Source organism: Apodemus sylvaticus, chromosome 7 (assembly GCF_947179515.1).
Source record: "Apodemus sylvaticus chromosome 7, mApoSyl1.1, whole genome shotgun sequence".
NCBI lineage: Eukaryota > Metazoa > Chordata > Mammalia > Rodentia > Muridae > Apodemus > Apodemus sylvaticus.
The window spans coordinates 81409954-81430889 of NC_067478.1; the positions used below are offsets into that span (position 1 = coordinate 81409954).

The window sequence follows — 20936 nt, forward strand, 5'->3', positions numbered from 1 at the left end:
TGTGGGTATCGGAGATGAATGATAGAGGGGCTCAGGGAGTAGCAAGGGAAGCAGCAGTACTTCGAATCAACATGGATGATACACATGATTCATACACAGAACCTGAGTGGAATCTGATCTTTTCCTATGCTCCTCATTTAATTCTGTGGCTCTTTTGGAAAGGGACCCAGGGGTACCAAGTGTGAGAGGGCAGGACATCAGTTGGCTGAGAGGTCAAAACAATTACCATACTTTTATTTTCCCAATCACACCACCTAAACAGAAGCTCCTCAGCCTTTCAGGCGGTAGTGCTGGGCTCATTAGTATTCCTCCTATGGAATACGAGAGAAGACAGAAATATGGCCAGACTCTGCCAACCTCACCCCCTCACGCAGCTATGGTCGCTGCCCAGGAAAGTCATCACGTGGGACAGCTCACCTAGGACAGCTAGTCATTCTAGTCTTGATTCTACCACGTGCCTTCTGCCATGTCACCCAAGATATTATGACCCTTTGAAGAGAGCCTCCTGAACACCCACCAGTTTGCACTGCCCACTGGAACCGGTGCTGCTTTCTGAGGAACACTATTACTTGTCAGAGGACAGAAGGTGATAAAGCCCAGAAGGCCACTGCATGTGACACAGTCCTTTTCTTGGACTTACTGGTAAAACAAATTGGGGAGGATCCTGATAAATGTTATCAGAGAAGGGAGGGAATGTTTGCATAGAATAAACAGGGTGACCTTGAGCTAGCACAGGCTCCTGGACACCCACGTCTAGATCCTATCTCAGACTAAGCAGAATCCTGAAGTGTGCTGCAGGACTATTATTTTTTAGTGATACAAGTTCTTCTGCCTGGCACATAGCTATTTGATGAAATCTGTGTTTTAAAAGAAGAGAAACGAATGTGAGGTTATGACACACAGATAACAAAAGACCTGTCTAATAATTCACACTCAGAAACCAAACAGCATCCAAGAACTCTTGCTTAGGGGACTTCTGACATAAACATAGAGCCCCAAAGCTGGGCAGCACCCACTATTTGTTTTTAGGTTAATGTCCACGACTGCTGACTGCAGCCCTTCCTTGAGGAGGAGAGAACAGCAGCTATCTGCACTTGCTCCCTGTGCTTGCCAAAGCGTGCTTCTGGCTCTCGGCCTTCACTGGCCGGTTTGTGTCTACTGATGTGCTCTGGCGGCTCTTTCTTTCTGGTCTGTAGTTGCTGGTCTAGGCTTTGTGGTCTGCATGCAAAATCAGACCATGTTTCTCTCCTCCATGTAATTTACAAGCACACAGGAAGAGTGGATTTTCAAAGAATGTACCAGGGTCTTCCTACGCTCAGCTTCCAGCTGTAATAAGAGCACGAAAAGTTCTAATCCACCCTGCCTCTGTGGCACCAGTGAGTTTGTTTTTATTAGACACACACACACACACACACACACACACACACAAAACACGTGTGCCAGTTGTCAATCACACACCAATCAGGAAGAATAAGTGAAGGGCTTGTCATACCTAAAATTTGTATTTTAAGCCACAAAACTTTTGAAGTGAACAACACTTCAGTTTTGATAACTTTTTTTCCCTCTAATTATGGCTCAGGACCCTGGGGAAGCTTCTGCCATGTTATGTGTGGACACAATGCCACAGTTACCGTAATGGCTAGCAGGAAAAGTGCACATCAATATTGCTTCTATTATATAGAAAAGGTCCCTTTCCATCGACACACGCAACATTTATGGGTATATTATCTGGGCCTGGGCAGCTGAGCTATCTTCATTCCCTATAAACCAAACAGAAGACCTAAGCACTAAGATCTGTCCCTGAGGCGATAGGAAACTTAAGGGCAAATCTCTTCTCCTTTCTCTGTCCTGAGGAACTTAAGGATCTTCAACAGGTGGGACAGAAACTTGGGGATTCTAACAATGCCTCAGGACGATTGAGTGCTCCCAGAAAAGACCCTGGCTACAACAGGAGGATGTCAAAATGTCAAACGATCCAGATTGTTGACTGAGGAGCCAGGGCTCATCATTTATGTTTTAATTATGTTCATAAATCAAATGTTATAACTTACAAAATTTTCTCTGAAATTGAACCAGATTCCAAGATTTATCTTTAAGTAATGAGGTAATGAGGTAGTATATTTTGTGGGGAATCATTTTACGCCTTGGTTGGTGTCATCAGGCACGAGGCTAAAAGCCAGATGACACTTTCTACCCAAGTGCGATAACTGTCCAGCAACATATCGCTCAGAATGGCTTAATGTCATTATAAAATGGAACTGCTCTATAAAAATAAGAAAACAGATAGGCTGTGCACTTAAGGAGCATTACACTTAGCTGGCATCAGCAACAGCCAATCAATTAGGTGGAAAGATCTGAGGTTTTCATAATATACTGTAATTTCTTTTAAACACTCTACAATACACTTAGCAAGACTGCTACAGCTGAGACATTTGTTCATTAGTTGAAGTTGCACAGAGGGTTAAATACCAGGAGGCCATAGGGCAGACTATAGTAGCAACCAATTAAAAAAATAATTTTAGGAAGACACTCTGATTTGATGAGACATTCCTTAAATGTACATTTCCCCTTCTATAAAGGGGGAATATAAAAGGAAACTCTTAAAGCGGTCTGAATGGCTGGCTGGCAGATTACAATTGATTTCATGCCAGTCTGACCTTGAACTCTGTTCTGTGATCTTCTAAAAAGATGAAACTCAAGATTCTGTAACCTGTATGTCAATTTCCTATGCAAATGAAGAGGCAGACTCCTCTCAGAAGCCGGACCTTAGCCTATCAGGTCTGTCATCCCCACCCTGTGTGACCAGGATGCCATCTTTTCCACGTGGCAGAGAGCAGAAGAACTGAGGCCAGGAGGAGTGTCCTGATACCTCAGCAAGCGATCTATTACCCCAGGGGCACCTGCAACCTTCCCTCTTTTCCCCAGAAGTTCTAAATCGGGCATGCTGACATCAAAAGTTCTTTGACATGGCTACTACAACCAGGCCCAAGGGCTTTGCATGAAATCTCTACCTGTAACTACAAGGGTTTGAGCACAAATCTCCAAGTTCCATGCTTCATTTTCATCTAATGTTCAGAAACATCCTGGGTGTGGGGTTTGATGCCTGCGGATCAAGGGCTCACATTTCCAGCCCCCACCCCCAGGACAGCACCAGTAAGGCTGCCACCAGTCTGGCTAGGAGAGGGTCTGGGTCAGTCCCTGTGCATTGGAGCTTGCAGGAAGCGGTGACTGAGGAGTCTGTCAATCATGGAGGATTACTGCAGTTTGGAGTAGAACAACAATGCAAAGATTAACCTGAGATTTGGTTCGTATTAGAAGCTGTTTGAGCGCAAAGCCAAAATCAGCCCCTACAATTCGGTTGTCTAAAGTGCCCAGGGAAGACAGCTTTGTAATGAGAAGAGGGCAATGGAGGGCACCCAAGGAGACTACACACGCCTGGCTGGGAGAAGGTCCACAGCGCTCCCAAAGAAGGAAAAGGGGGCACACTGTAAAGTGTTTGCTTTTCTATGGCCTGAGACATTAGTGACAATTTCCCCAGCTGGTTGTTTACTCTCTGGGTAAAAAGTATGTGTTTGGTATGGTTTGCAGCCCTTAAAATCATACTTCATATCTGTAACCCAACAGCTGGGAGGCTGAGGCAGGAGGATTTCCATGAGGTGGACAGGACATCAGCCTGGGTTACAGAGTAAGTTTTGGGAAGCCTGGGTTACTGAGAAAGACATCTGCTTCAAAACAAACAAACAAAGGAAAGAAAAGAAAGGACGGACAGACAGAAACGACCAATTACACTTCATGAAGGGGGATGGGCTATCATAAGAGACTAAGACGGGCAGGAACCAACCCTGCTTAGAGCATTGGCAGTGCCAGAAAATGCCATCTCCCCCTGAAGAATCTACTAGGTGTTTAGTGGATGTTAAAATTACTGATCAGTACCACAGAATCAAGTTGTATTCCATGCCCTGGAGAAACATAGTTCTGTTGACAATAGGTTCCATATTCACAGAATGCTTCTGCATAGCTGTGAAGAAATCTTCAGGATCAGAAGTATTACTTAACAATGATGCTCTGTGATAAGAGAGGGCTTTTATTTTGCTTGGCTTTTAATACAGCACATACAGGGGTTTCTGCCTGCATAGACAGATGTCTGTGCACTGTATATGTTCCTAGTGCCCACAAAGGGTGTTGGATCTCTTGTAGCTAGAGTTACAGATGGTTCTGGGCTGTCATGCGGGTACAACAGGGGACTGAAAACACAGGTCCTCTGAAAGAGCAATCACTGATTTAACCACTAAGCCACCTCTCCAGCCATCTTGTCTTCTTTTTAAACCCCAGGCAATTACAAGAGTGCCACAGCCTGGTACACAGGAGACATTTAACAATGTATCTGTAAAAGGAGTGACTAAATCAGGAGGAAAATCAGAAAAGCAGGAAGCATTAGGTCATGGCTTCTGTGCTAGCTCTACCACAGAGGAAAATAAAAGTAACAAATGCACAAGTCATCTGTGGGTTTGTCTGATTTGAAGGTCAAACCAGTTCCCCAAATTTGAGGATCAGCCCAGGTAATTTGACTGTCAAACCTGCATTTTGGGCACTGCTACCTGGCATTTCTGGCATCTCTATGGATACTATGAAGACTTTTGCTTGACTATCCTTTTTAAATTTAAATCATTTGACCTTCCGCAGAATCAGAATCCTATGGTGAGCTAAAACCCATCAGGCAGAGCGCACATTAGGAGCCTCTCGCTTCATTCACTATGTAAGAACTGCATCTGTACACAAACTAGAGCCATCTTTCATCCACTTAGCTCAGTGAGAGCAGCACTGCGCTGTCTGTGGGGCAAAGGCCTTTCTCCCAGGGGTCATTTTCAACATGCCCAATCCTGGCTGCTTTGGTCCTGTGGGCTCTATTATCCACAACCCAAAGGAAAATTCAGGAACTCTGAGATGTTCCTGGGCTGGACTTGTACAAAGAATGCTAGGTTAGAAACTGGGCTTCAATCAGGGGTCTCTCTGCCTTGATTGTTTCTCATAAGGACTATTAATCACGGAAATAACCTCTCTGAAACCTAGATCACTGATCTATACAGACACTGGATACTGTTGGACACAGATCCCAGAGACCAGACAGCAACAGGCCCAAGCTGAGAACACAGCAGGTTTCACTTTAAGAACACAACCTGGGAACAGAATTAACCTGGGAGAGCAGGGAGGAGCAGAGCAGCTGTTATTGGAAGCTTTCTCCTCCAGTCCAAACAGGAGAGATTTCGCAATTTCCAGGTTTTTCATCCTCCATCACCACAGGGCGCTATCAATATCACAGAAACATTCATTTTGTCACAGATAAAGAACAAATTTTGATCATCTCTCCAATGCCCAATTTTCCTCTAGTTGAGGGAATGGGAGGCAGGCGTGCGGGGAGAACCACCTACCCTTCTCTAGACCTTGGATGGATGGGGATATGGATTTATAAAATACCTGGCTGCATCCAGTCAATAAAACTCATTTTGAGATCCATGCCCACGTATGCGATTAGCTGTCAGGTGGTAGTCTGGGCAGGGGAGGTGCTCCAATACCATAGCTTGTTTCACTTTTCCCTTCTAGACTCAGCCCTTCATCTGTTTCTCTCCTTTTATAAACGGACAAAACCCAAACAAAATGAGGATGTCTTGCAAAACATTCTAAAGAGCAAGCCTGAGGTGGGGAAGATGGAAGGCACCCATCTCCGGAGCACCGCTTTCTCTCCGTCAGCACGGCACTCAGAATGCCAAACCGGGGGTCACAGCTTCCCTTTGAAATCCCAGCTTATGTCGCCATGTGTTGCCACCTTGATGCTATTTAGACAGTTTTCTTTTAACACGCAGTCAGTGAACTGGTCTCATTTAAACAGGCTGCTATGTGACAGGAGCGCATTCCCTCAGATCTGGAGCTGAACTAATGGTGCTACAACTGTATCACACTCTGCTCTGATCAACCATGGTGTAAACCTGGTCAACACACCTATAAGGCGTTTGCAAGATGGGGAAGGGAAAAAAAGCACAGAAGGACTTTAGGGGTCATACAGCTCGGCATATTCAAAAGGCACAAGCGTTCTCTGCATAGCTTCTAAGAAAAAGGAACTCTGAATTCTACTGTGCTAACATAATTATTTTCTGTTTTAAACATTTAGCTGCATGCTGCTATACCCTTGCTGGGCCTCAGAATGAAAGCTAGCAAACTAAGAGCCCTACTGTATGTTCTTGATTCCCAGCAATGCTCCTATGAGAAAACCTTATTAATGAGCTTGCAAACGAGCACCCCACAGGAGAGTGTCACAAACAGGAGCAGCTAATGCCCCAGAAAATCAAATAACTGAACACTTGGCTGATTGTGGTGCCTTTCATATTTATAATAAAAAAGAAGAGGGGGGACTTTAATTCACTGATTCTGGAGGGGTCAACACCTTGCTGAACAAAACAACTCATTTATTTATGTTCAGAAATCTCCAGATGATAAATTACATTGATGTTAATCACTTCAATGCATACTACACAATTAATATCTGTACTCACCAAAATTTAAGGGTTATTAAAAGTATGACAGCACACACATCTGGCTGATTTTTCACATAATTGGGCACAACAATTTCTCCTGGTACCACAAATAGAGGTGCTAACAAACAAACACTACAAATACTGGTTCAATTAATTAGGACTTGAATCCACAAGACAAAACAAGGGGGGCCCAGTCAAACCTTGTCTACTATGCAACATGGAGGACTCCATTTTAAAGGGAGAAATACATTCCTCCCTTTCTTTTACCATTCCCCCCTCTGTCTCCTTTCAAGCAGAATGGTCAACAGCACAGTGATAGAAATTTCATTTCTCTCTGAATGCCATTTGTAAAGCTGGACCTAACTTGTATAGGATTCTACCACCAGTCACTTAGCCCTGCTCATGGCCTGGTTGGCATTCATCATCTTAGAGGGGCAGAGAGCTCATCCCATGAACCTTCCTTGTCCTAAATTGGCCAGGATGAAAACTGAGGCTAATAAGAATACTCAGACCGATGTGCCCTCCAGGCCTTCTAACTTGAGATGTAATGTTGGGCTGTGAAGGAGTTCACTATTTCCTGGTAACTACATGTTGATTCCTGATGATATTCTGAAGAAATCTTCTTAGCTTACAAATGAGAAGACATTAAAGGAAATGGTATATTTAAAAGTTTTAGATTAAATCATATAATGAATAAAATTCATAATTCTATGGCTTTTAACATATAGATCATAGTTCGGTAAAAGGCTTAAGGAAAATAGGTCTTATCAGTGATGGAAGAAATTAGAAACTCTATTGGGTAGAGGAACTCCTTAAAGCAAGCAAATGTGGTGACTGATTGAAGTCACCTCCCACCACAGTATAGTGATGTCAAAGGAGTTTTTAGGGGTTATAACTTCAGGGACTTGAGTCAACTTAAAAGGGGGGGTGGAGGAGAGAAGCACACTGTTATTCCTCATGGGTATCTCTAGTGATTCGGTGTCTACACAGACGAAGAATCCTATCCCTTCCCAGTGATGCCTGTCTGCCGAGAAAGAACGGCTGTGAGGGACTGGAGCTGAGTTCCCACACTGGCCAACAGCTGACTTAGGGCCTAATGCACCTGCCTTCAGTCTTGGGGGCAGGAAGCTTTTGGTAGGAAAGAGCTACTAGTGTTCAAGGAGACTCAAGTTGGTTAGGAATGAAGACTGCAGGCTGACTTCACAAGGGTCAGCACAGCTCTGGGAATGGAGTGGTCTTCATAGAATGAAGGGCCAGGTGGCCCTTTCTTAAGTTCTAAGAGTCTTAATTAAGATTACAAATCAGCCCCCCAATACCCTTTCTGAATTATATAAAGTGCTGCAATCTAATACATTCCTTTATACAACACGTTTTCATCTATCTACCTACCTATCTATCTATCTATCTATCTATCTATCTATCTATCTATCAAAAGCATCAAGAATATAATGTTTATATAATTTTAGTTGAGGGAAGAACAGAATCAGCCTTAAAAGGCTGTCATGGTGAAATGATCACTAACTGTAGACTCATTTTTTGAAGGTGTACAGTGACTCTCCTGAAGGGAGGAGCCCACAGTATTTTGTTAGATTGGAGCCAAATGGATTCAGATACAGAGCTGTATTCATTTTCTTGGAAGGACAAATCCCTCTTGAGTCTACAGAAAATGAAAACAAGGCTAGGAATCATTACCACATTTTCCAGGAGTAGGAGGTATACTGCTTGAAATATTCTGCATTTGGCAGTGAATGTAATTTTGTAGGAGGGAGGGGCTATACTCCATTTAAAAGATACTCCAGGAAACTACTTAAAGGGTTTAGGGGTGGAAACTGGGTGGATATCCACTCAGGACTCACAAAGGAGCTAATGTATTATTAAAGCTAATGGGCCCCTACAAGGAACGTTAATGGATATTAAGTTTGCTTAAATGAATTACATATTAACAAAGTCACAAGAAATCTAGTATCTGCCAATTTAGATAATATCTGATCATTTCTGTTTTCCCATTATAAGGACATTACACCACAATAGTTTTAGTGATATGAAAATTATAAGCATGATGCTCATAATGAAGCTATATAATGAAGTAGAGGAAATGAATTAACAAGAAAAACCTGCACTCTGTAATGTAAATTGAGCCATGCTCGCAGGGCAAGAAGAGGTTGGGACAAGATGGTCTCTTATAAGCAAGTTTACAACTTGTTCTACTTGGACAATTTAAATACACAATAAAAAGGGTATCAGCTGAAAAATGGCTTCCAAAGGCAAATTAAAGCTCCCGAAATTCATGAATATGGCCTACTTTGGAAAAGAATCTTTGCATGTGCAATCTTAAAGATCTCAAGATGAGAAAACTCTGGATCACCTGGTTGGGCCCTAAACTCAGTGACAGTGTGTCTCTATGACAGACAAGCCTGCTAAGGGATGGGAATAGGCTACGAAGCGGCACCCAAGACCATCAGAAAATACATACATACATACATACATACATACATACATACACACACACACACACACACAAATATATATATAAAACATACATATATAACAATTCTTAACAAGAGCAAAATTAACAGTTATAAAGTAGCAACGAAAATAACTTTATGGTTGCTGGTCACTATAACATGAATAACATAAAGGGTCACAACACTAGGAAGGGTAAGAACGGCAGCCCTAATCCCTTGGGGGAACTCCCAGATCACTTGCCCTATAAGAAGCAGAAAGGACCCCTCTAAGGTCTTGGAGGGAAGGTGGTCCAAAGGAGCCCTTGATTTGCCCCTTTGGCATTTAGAATTGTGAGTGGATCTCTGTGGTTTTGGGACAGGCCTGTGGCACTGCTTACCCACCCAAACCCTCGCAGCACCGTCCACTAGACATATCCCACTGCATCCTGGGACTTCCACAGGCCAGACTACAAAAGAAACCTTTTGATGAACAGTTCGAGAAGACGGCCACTTGGTCACAGTCTTGGAGGGAGCATGGCTTTGGACAGAAAGATCACTCCATCCTCTGCAACTGAGCAGAAGGGTCTGGAGGAGAAGACAAGGAGACTTCTTCTTTAGTTTACAGGAGATGGTTAGGGACAGTCACACTATCGGTAGTATAGCATTATGGATGAACTTTAACTTTCAAGTCTTTTTTCTAACTAAAGCTAAATAGAACATGCACTTTAGAACAGAATATTGGTACGAAATGGGAATAAAATGTAAACATCCACTGTTTATGATGAATTAAAGAGAGAAGGGGAATCACTGAAGACTTGGTTGGCTTGGGAATGAGGACAGTCAACACCAGGTCACATTAAAGCAGACTGGCACTGTTGTAGCTTCACTTTTGAGTTAGACACAGTATCTTTACATTCTCATTGGCACTTGGTAATACAGTAGCATTTCAGCAGAATGGTCTTTCGATTACTTTTCTACCAAAACAACAGAGGAAAAACCCATCTACACCACACTGGCCTCAAAACAAGATGCTTAGCTACTCACACTGCACTTCTAGGTACCGCTGGGTCTGCAGGTTTCCAGTGACTGCAGGGTGCTCCACCTGACAGATCACTGGGACCCCATCATCCTCCTTGTGCACCTTCAGCATCAGCTGGCTGGTCACCGTGTACATGTCCGACCACTCTTCCACCTCTGATTTGCCTGTGGGAGATAAAACAGATCGCGATCCTCTTCTTTTCTCCCCGCCCCCAACAGTGTTATTTTAGGTACCAGGATGGCAATGTCATAGGTCAGGGCAATCTGGGGCCACAGACCTTATAAAATGGTTATTTCCCTTAGTTTCTTTCTTTTCAGCCTTGAATAACAGTGGTTCAGATGTATTCCAAACCTAAGCAATACACATTATTTTAATTCCAATATTTTATGTATACTCCTTCTTGGAACCTCCTACCAAGTCAGTTACAGGTTCAGCCATTTTGACACTTGGCTGCCTGTGGCATTAAGAGGCGTAAGAAAAAAAAGCTTTTTACTTCTACAACCATGAGAACTTGAAATATCTACAGGGCTGTCATGCCTCTGAAAACCCAGGGTGAAGTCCAAATCCCCTAAGTAATTCCGTCAGCAGTGGAGACAAACACAAGCCCCACTGCCTACCCCCATTATCCACAATTAAGAGGAAAAGTAACTAAATGGATTTATATAATTGAAATTGTAATTGAAATGTTTAAACTCTGAGACTTCTGGAAGACCACAAGAAATGCAGTGGCAGTGAGCTAGAGCAAAGAAAAATGGAGGGCTTTGGGCCAGATGGGAAAGAAGTCCAAGAACACCCAGAAAGGGAGGGAGGGAGAAGGCTTCCGGAGGGAGTGGACAGGACCAGGCAGTCCCTTCCTGCACCCAGCACTCCCAAAGCTCGGCACACCATTAACTTTCTTTGAGTGTTTTGTAAGTATCAGTCTACGTTTAATGGCTCAATTCACTTAGACAGAAGCAGAGGGGAAATAAAAAACTCCTTCCTTCTAAAAGCATTACCTAGGAAGTAGTTTAAGACAGAACGAGCTTTTGGAGGCTTGCTGGTCTCCTTTTCTGGATATAGACTTCCACGCCACCTTCCTAAAAGGGCCATTTTCTTCCTTGCACTGCTTATTTATTTAATGAGCGCACATATAGCACTTATTCTGCTTCCAGCACTTCCTCAATGCTTTGTAAATATTCACTCATTTCATCTTCATAGTAACCTAGGATTATTGTCCCACTTTTAGAGGAAACTGAGGCACAAGGCTAAGTATTTCTGTTAAAGAGAGGGAGTTCCAGAACCCTTTGTTCAGGGCAACCTAGAAAAGAAACAGAGCCAAAGGCTGCCCACTGTGAGAGACAGGATAAGCAATATAAAATGGCCAAATAGGGGCAGGGCTATAAAAGTTGCCTGTAGGGCCACTGGGAAGTCAGAGACTTTGCAGAAGAATAGGATGGCAAACTGGGCACCAGAATTACATGTGCATCAGCAAAGTCATCTCTGTAAATTCATAATTAACATAAGCTCTTGGTCTGCAGTGCACCCAGTCTTGCAGGAGAGCACAGGCCCACAGCTGATTGACAGTGCTAGAATGCTAGAATGAGTGCACAGCAAGAAGACATGGGTTTCTGAGCCATCAATTCACCACAAAACAGGGTAAAAGCAGCGAAATTTGAGGCACAGACAGAGACAGCCTCAGAATTCGGGATATCCCTGACACAGGCTCTTCCTGATCTGAAGTGTTCACGTTTACAGTTTGGTTCACCACCAACTCTCAAACCACAGAGGGGTGGATATGAGCGAAGGCAATGAAACCCAATCCGTTCTGGCCTCAGATGTTTTTGCTAATTGATTAGAAGCCATATCTAAATGGAGAGTTTTGGTTCAGGAGCAATGTTTGTAATTTTCACAAAGGCCCACTTGCTAGAGTCAAGTGCCAGCTAACTGCTTCATGCCTGGGTGGTCTTCATCATACCTTTGAGTTCCTTGTTCCCTTTGAACCACCTGATGGTCGTAGCCGGCTTGCTGGCCATTGCAGTGCAGTTGACTTCAATTTCCTCCCCTTCGACTGCCGTGTCTTTCTGGATATCGATCATCAAGTTACGTGGAGGGACTACAAATTAAACACAGATGCTTTATAAGCACGGGGACAGTTTATGGACAGACTCTCTTCTTCCTTAGGAATCAGTGTTTTTGTTACCAATAAGGAGGCAGACAAGGGACACTGCTGATGGGATCACTTTCAGATGACAAAATAAAACTGCCAGAGGAGGGGAAGAACTGGAGAGACAATGTCATGTAAGGTGGATCAGGCATAATCAGTTCACTCAGACTATCTTTCCTAAATGTCTCCTAGTTAGTGACCAGTGACCTCTCTGCAAGTCCTCAATTATCACCGACTGAGATTTAATAGTCCAGACATTAGTCTTAAGAAAATGCATAAGGAAACAAGTATAAAATCAAGAGGAGCAGACACTATTGAAATCAATATCCTTACCTGGAAGCCCTTGAAAGCAATAATTCTCCTTGAACTCAACCCTTGGATTTCAATCGTCATAGGAAAGACATCAAAGTCTACTAACAAAGATAAAAAGCGTGGGTCCCTTAGAAGAACCACTCACCACAAACACCAATGGAAAAAGTATGCCTCAGAGCCAGCTCCACTGAACCAGGACTGAAAGAAGTTGGGACACACTCCTGTCCTCCAGTGAGCAGAGCACCACTGGAAAGAAGACCCAGCAATACAGGAAATGCCACGTGTGTGCAGGCATTTACCATATTCCGAATTCCAATGCTTAGAACTTGGAAACTAAAGGAGAGATTCCCAAGAGCTTGAAAGGCACTCGGATATCAGAATTAAAACACTTTTCTATAAGCATATTAAATATCTCTGTAATAAAACAGTCAAGACAAAAGGCTTGAGAGGTGACACACGGACCATCAATCGAGGGTCTGTGTGTGACAGAAGTGAAGACAATGACTGGACCTATCTTTTTCTTAAATATGAAACTGAATTGAAGGTGAAACTTCATACAATGTGTCATCCTACCTCAGGACTGAGCCTCCTGAAATAAAAATCAGTAAGAATACAGAATTCAGTAGTGTGAGCCTAAGAATATGAGCTCTGGCCATTATGAATAAGCAAAGACAGGGCTGGGACTTATGATTAATAAGTTTCTCAACTCAGAAAAGAAACAAGAAATTAAATATGTATAAACATGCCATCCTGACCATCAAGTTGAATAATACATCTCTGATACTGTTTCAATAAATTATGGGATTAAACCATGTTATTTGGGATTTCCAACTGTTCCAGTCCAATGTGAAATTTCTGTCCACAGGAAGACTTTCATACTGAATTAGAGCGATTGAAAAGTCTTATAGGGGCTGATGAAAAGGGGGAAAACAAAATGATTTGTTGCATATGTTTCTCAGCAAGATGGCACACTGTGGTGGCAGGGAGGGGGCAGCTGCTGGAGCAGGCGCCCTGCTCTGTTCCCCTTGCACAAGAAAAAAAAACACGTTTGCTCAAATCAGGTGGCTTGCTAATGTGCTCTGGCCCAAATGAGAATTTACTTACTTGTGGCAAAGAATACCCTGGCTTTCATTTTAAAAACTAAGCAGGAGACAATTTAACATCCAGTATACACAGGTACATCTGATGCAATTTTTAGAGACCCAAAAGGGGGTGACAAAGAAACTGGACTGGTTTGGCTAAATGTGTCCTTTACATAGTTTATCTGTGCAATGACAGGCAGGTAGGCCACAGTCTGCCAGGGCCAGAGCATGGTGGGAAGAGGCAGGCACTGCACTCTGCATGCAGGGTGGTAGCCACGATGGAGGCAGACATGCTCCTGTGGCAACAGATGCTCTTGGAAATCACCGACTATGCATAAGGAACAAAGATCTTGGAAAGCGACAGCACCAGAGAGGGATACAAGAGAGAGAGAGAGAGACCAGGGCATCAAAGGCCACTGAGGGTCCTCACAAACAAACCAGGACCCAGAAGAGAAAAGGCAGCGGGTCTTGCGGCCCCGGGGAAATAACAGCAGCAATGCAATGGGCACTTCCTGACGAGAACAATAAGCACTAATGTCATTGTCGGAGTATGGCGCCAAGGATACAAGAGAGGGCAAGCAGCGAAAGCCACACCAACAATGCTGGAATCCCCCTGAATGGAGTATTTCTCCCACTTCTGGAGAAACATGGTCGTGGGCACAGAGAATACAGGCACTTTCTTAGCAGGAACAGATCCGGGGGAAGCTGAGAATCCACCCGGATTCTAAGTCTCAGGGGCACTTGATATGGATGCTGTCTGTCTGCTGTGCTTTGTGCTCTGGACATCTTGTTGGACTCTCATTTGTTATGGTAGGTCTGACAACACACCCACACTCCTCCCCTGAGCCCTCTCAGAGCCTCTGCTGCCCACTCATTTCATTCCAAGTTACTTTTCCGAAGGCCAGGCCTGCTCCTTTCAGTACAGTTTCAGAAGTCCTTGGTCACGGGGCTGTCTTGGGACCATCCCTGCCCGGATAACATGACAATGAAGCAGTGGAGGACGAGGCTGTCCACATCCTGGCAGAAAGGAAGCAAGGAGATGGTCCTAGAAGGGGCCAGGGCAGGAAGACGCAGCTCCAAGGACTCCCAAGGCATGTTTCTTGCAGGGAGGTCCTGTCCCCTCTTTAACAGATCCTATCATATTACATATTGATTACAAATCAATCCCAGGATGAATTCATTGATTAGGTGGGAGACCTCAGGATCTAACCACTTTCCCAAAGCATGGCAGCTGATAAAAAAGCCCAGAACACATACAGCCTTAACAGATAATTCACATTCAAACATAACAATCTCCGATGGCAGCTCTTGAAGGAAAACTTTTACTGCCTCCATTTGGTCCTAAAGATGGTGTCTGTTCCTTCCACATCACCAAAAATGTTTTCTAATTCAAAGTAAGGAAAGAGGTGAGCAAGTGTCTTTGTATAGCTGGGTCTTGAGGTAGATCTATTCCCAGTTTTCTGAGGAACGACCAAATTAATTTCCAAAGTGGTTGTCCAAGTTTGTACTCCCAATGGAGCAATGAAGGAGTGTCCCCTTGCTCTACATCCTCGCCAGCATGTGCTATCACTTTGGTTTTTGATCTTAGCCATTCAGTGTAAGATGGAATTATGCCCAAAAGATGCTCCACTATCTCACAAAGACACTTGCTCAATTATGCTCACAGCAGTTTCAGTCATAATAACTAGAAACTGGAAATACCCTGGATATCCCTCAACTGAAGAATGGATAAAGGAAATGTGGTACTTCTACATAATGGAATACTATTCAGCTATTAAAAACAAAGACATCATGAATTTTGCATGCAAATAGATGCATCTCCAGAATATCATCCTGAGGTGATGTAACCCAGTCCCCAAAGGACATACAGGGTATGTACTCACTTATAAGAAGATATTAGCCATAAAATATAGGATATTCACACTCCACTCCACAGACCCAAAGAAGCTAAACAAGGAAGGCACAAGCAAGGATACTTGAATCTCACTTAGAAGGGAGAATAAAATAGTCATAAGAGGCAGATGGAGGGAGCGAACTGGTGGGAGAGAAGATGGGAGGGGAAAGGAAGAGTTCAGGACCAAAGTAAGGAAATAAAAATAGACTGGTGTGCAGGACAGGAAAAGGTGACAGGCACCTTTCCACTTTTGTTTGGGGGCTGAAGGCTTGACAGGTGGGTTAGGTTCCTCTTTGACTTCTTCCACTGCTGGTCTTGGCTGTGTGCCCTTTACCTCTGTTGTAAATGGTACACTGTATGTCCCTGTGACCTTCAGAGGAATTCTGGTTCCCAGGGTTACCCTCCCGTGCAGCTGGCATCTTCTTTACCTTAAGGCAAGGGAATCGTTTGGAAAACTCCAAAAGCCAGAAGACATACCCTGTGTAGAAACGCAATGGGCTTGCGTGTTGATGAGGTCATCATTTTGAGAAGTAGTAGCTCAGTGATTTCCCCAAGCCCACAAGTAGTTTTCTCAGGGTTGTGAGCAGTGCTGCTCCTCTTGGTTGAGATCAAAGGAGGAAAGAGGCAAGTGGAGTGAGGGCTGTCTAGTTATAAGTATAAGGTTTGATAATTTGTATATATATATATATATATATATATATTTTTTTTTTTGGTGCTAGCTAAAAAGACACTTCTCTCGGACTATACCCCCTCTATGTAGAAACTCTTATTTAGTTTGAACTAGATACATGCACAGAAGTCTACATTTCTTGGACTTTTAAAGAGCAACAAAGAATTGGATAATACAGATCAGGTGATTTAAATTCGCCTTTGTGAAAGCAGACGGTTAGAGAAGAAAAATGTATTCTGGCCTATTAATCCTATCCCACTGTTCTCCTTAACTCCATCCTGATTTCACAATGTCTATTCTAATACAAAAGAGGTAAAGCATGAAATCCATTCTAGAAAAATGAATTCAAACTGTTGCTAGCCAGAGAACACATATACACGATCTGATCCAGTAAACAGATACAGCCAGTAGGAGCTGCCTGCAGCCAGCAGTGAAAACAAGCACAGACCTGTCTGAGAAGGAGCACGCAGAAAACCTGAATGAAATCACACACAGGAATACAGCCCCGAATGTCAAAGTTCCTGTTAGCTAACCTCAAACCTATAAGAGTGCTTATTATAAACATTACTCCTACAACATTGAAAAAATACCAGCAATATCAAGATGAGTCACATTAATTACCACAAAGGAGGAGTCATAAAGCTGATCAGTATGTGAAATTTCACTCTAAGACCCCTTCAAATAATTAGGTTCTCGCGTTCCCGGAGTCTTAAGAGTGAGTACTAATCTTAGGAGGATGGGGCCGTAGTAATATCAGCCACGATTACAGTAAGTGCATCCATCTTGCATACTGTCTTCAAAGAGTCCTAGATTGAGTGCGTGGATGAGGACAGGAACTGGTCACAAGTGGAAGGACTGAATGAATGGCCCACAAGGCACACAGAAACCATCACAGGAGGCTTTTTGGTTTACACATGGATGAGATCTAAACACAATTCAATAGCGTAGAAAACATTAACAGTCATTTTTGCATCTTATAATGATGCTAAAGTTTTTGCTGAATGCGTTAAATAACTAATAGTCATATACACTAAAATGCGCAGCTTCAACCTATGGAGGAGTTTGACAGCTGTGTGAGTACATATGGAATCCTATTCAGAGCACCACAGATAGCAACGGAGATGCTAATCCATCATTCTCCATTCATTATAATATCTAAAACTCCAAACCTTAGGAGAAAGGCTTGAATGTGTATCAGTGGAAATTGTCAGATTTTGGAATATGAAAGACTCTCACACTGATGACAACAATTTTACTCTGTCAAGGAATCCTAGAGTAACTTCAGTGGGAAGAATATTAAATGAATGCATAATATCTGCAAAAAGAACACTGACTAGCATTACTTTCAAGTACACTTAAGTTAATGCTTCGATGAAATACAAGCAGGAACCTATTACTTCTAGAATAATGAGACCTCCAAATGGATTACAGGCACGACGGCTCTCAGAAGCCTACATATTGTTAGTTGACTTCAAGCACAGGGTACGTGCACAGTTGAACTGGTTCAGGACAGTGACTGAGACCCTAACAACTGACAGGTAGTCATGCCTTGAGAATGGTCCCAAAGTTGTGCTCCTGAAAACTAAATGCTAAGCTACAGAAATGGAACTTCTGTGTGTGTGTTCCTGTGTTCATGTACAACACATACATGTGCACATGTATAGCTATCTATGTAGAACCTAAGCCTCAGACATTGTTCCTATGGTAAATCTACCCTGTTTACACAGACAAAAGTCTCTTACTGGCTTGGGATTCTCCAAATAGATTAGGGTGGCTGGTCAGCCCCAGGGGACCATCCCCCTGCTTATCTAATGTGTGAGTTATAAAAGCATGCTATCATGTCTAGAGCCTAAGGACAGAGCTCTGGTCCTTTCACCAACTGAGCTACTCCCCCAGGTCCTCGGATTTTTAATTCTTATTGTGTGCACTATAACCTTGGCAGAGTGTCTCTGAAATTAAAATGTAGAAACCTAAAGGCTAATATAGTAAAAATCATTCTGAAAATTCAAAATGTCACAGGTACTTTCTGTTTCCCTGTCGTCACTCTTGCGGAGATGCTGCAAGTGATGGGGGCTCAAATTTAGACGGTCACTGCACACACTCGACTTCACAAAGGTCTATTTACACATGTGTAGACAGGCTGAGGTGGAAAACCTCAGGGGCCCCCTGGCAAGTTTGGTTTATCTGCACAATATCCAAATACTTTTTCCAGCAGAATTTTCCATGCAGATCTCATACAGATTAAATCAGGAAGTGACGTATACATGAAAGCTATACACAGACCATGGTAGGAGCGGTGTAGCTGGACATTAGGTCCAACTTTCTAAAAGCATAATTGGCCACATCAAGAATATACACAGGCTTTGGGCACACACTTTGGCTTAGTGAGTTAAAACTATTTTTCCCTTTATAGCTGTGTTTCGATGAAGTAATGAGGAAGCAGCTCAACATGCATGTTCATAAATACACATGTGTGCACACACCCAGTGAAAGGGACCTTCATATTTATCTTTCTTCTTTAATCTTCACATCATTACACCAAAGAGTTGTAGCCTGCCGCCTCAAATAGACTGATTCATCATCTTCCTGAAGGTGTAAATCAGAGATCTGGCCTCACTCTGTAGTGCCATGTCCTTGAAAATTCAATTCCAAAACCCTGGGATCAGCTGTTGTTATGAACTAGAGTCTATGTCTGTGTAAACTGTGACAGACTCAGACCCTTCAGCAGAGAAATACCTGCTGACCGAATCAATGCACAACCATATCATGCTGGCCACTGGGATGTCAGTGAAAGCACAATCTGAGGACCACAAATGACAATGGTCACCCAGTGGTGGCAACCTGCCAGCCTGCCAACCGTTCTCTGTTGTTCCCTGCTAATTCACTCTCAGCTGTCTCACGTTGACGCCTGCACCTGGTGGCAAGGAATGTGTTCCTGGGTGTGACTTTCTACTCTGAAGCATGATCTGCACTATTAGTAATAATATGGGTGACAAAATAATAAAGCTAAGATGGACCATATTCAAATGAGAATGCCAGACAGAAAATCATCACCAGATAGCCCAGCTTTGCTATGGCTGTAGATTTGGGAGCCCATCTTTGCCTCTTGTGCCCAGAAGGAAAAATTCAGGGTAGTTAGAACTGACGCCATTTCATGTGGTGAGTGACTCTTTTGAGGGCTCTTTCTTGATCTTTGCTTCTGATGCTTGAGGGCTGAAACCCAAGAGCAGGTGGAATCTATACAGACAGCTGATTGCTATTCCTGAGAGCATTTGGTAAAATGGGCTATTTTTAAAATTCAGCGAGATGGGCGGTGATTCTCCCTAAAACAAGTTGCAGCAGTGAGACCCACTCTTAACCCTTTCCTTGCTACTGGAAGCCATTTGGTAGCCTGCGACATCCCACTGGCTCTGGGACTAACAACCATTTCTTACCCAGGACTGTGATGGTGGTGTAACTCTCCTGTGGGGGATCCGTGTAGAGCTGGCAGAAGTATCTCCCTTCATCCGAAATTGAGACATTTGTCAGTGACACTTTGAGTTCACTGCTAGAAAAATTCAGCAGCTGAAACCTGCTGTCCTTCAAAGCTGTGAAACAAAACACAGTCAGTGATGGTGCAAAAGATGATCGACCATCTACTTTCCTTAACTAGCCAAAGGAAAAAAATCAGATGCTAGAAAGACAGCCACAGAATGGAAACAATTTTTGTCTTTCTGTATCTGTATGGTATGATTTTAAGCTTCTGCAGTAGCCGCATGCAGACAAATAACCCTGGTGACCTATCCTAAGGAAACTTAGGCGCGCGTGCACACACACACACACACACACACACACACACACACACACACACAGAGCACTGCCCCCCTACTTGGGACAATTCCAGGCACAGTGCCTCTACAACACTTACTTAAACTATGGTTTCCTGTTAGAGACAGGCAAAATGAAGTGGGAAGGAAGGAGCAGGCTGCGGGGACATGTCAGGTGAACAGCAGAGGTTCAGAAACAAAGTATTTTTAGAACGAAAATGCAAAGCCAAAACCAAAGGAACAAAAACAATAACAATAATGAAACAAACAACAAAAACAAGCTGGTCAAAATTATGAAAGAGAACTTTAAAAACGTGAAATCAAAGCAAAATGTAAAATATCAATTTTTAAACATGTTTTAGGAGACCATTTAACTTGGCCACATCTGAATCTAGGGGACATGAATTGGGTGGGAAAGCCTGACTCAGGCAGAGCTTTAAGAGGCTGGAGCTGGTCACAGAGATTTCTAGGTAGGTCCACCTCACAGTGAAAAACTAAACAGACACCCAAAAGGAAATTAGAACCATCACAAAGTACTGTATGTGGACTTCTTATTTAATATGAGAAGTCTTTTTCAGAGCATTCTTCATTCAGCAAAAGCTATTAGTACCACATGCATGTGAAATCTGGGACCAGCCTGTGGAGTGGGACTGGGGCTCTTCTTCCACCATGTGGGTTTTGGAATGGAACTCAGGAGGTCAGCCTTGAGATAAGCACCTGTAGCCTCAGACATGTCATGGGCCCTTTAGTCTGTTTAAATGTTCCTTGTGTATTAACTTTTCCCACAGCGTGGGCCAAAATACTAGGAGGGGGCAGGAGGCCGAGTAGCCTAAAACAGGCATGATAGATACTCGCTTGAGTAAGGTATCTTGTCAAGCTGTGGCAACCATATGGGACTTTGGTGTCATATACAATTCAGTTTCAAGGGCTGGCTTTTGTTAAATTGCATTTAAATGGAATTTCAGCATATGGCTATCTCTGTACAGCAGAGGTTATGGTGAAGGCTCTGGTCCTGT

At 43.2% G+C, this 20936-nt stretch overlaps 1 protein-coding gene across 3 annotated transcripts in view; it reads right to left on the reverse strand.

Annotated features, from left to right (window-relative positions):
• Cadm1 (cell adhesion molecule 1) overlaps positions 1 to 20936 on the reverse strand; it is a 318385-nt gene that overhangs the window by 42767 nt on the left and 254682 nt on the right. For all 3 annotated transcript variants that reach the window (XM_052188420.1, XM_052188419.1, XM_052188418.1), the window contains exons 3-5: positions 19549 to 19701; positions 11968 to 12105; positions 10019 to 10177 (exon numbers count right to left, since the gene is read on the reverse strand). In XM_052188420.1, the coding sequence (XP_052044380.1) occupies positions 10019 to 10177; positions 11968 to 12105; positions 19549 to 19701 (450 nt within the window). The remainder of the gene's footprint in view (positions 1 to 10018; positions 10178 to 11967; positions 12106 to 19548; positions 19702 to 20936) is intronic.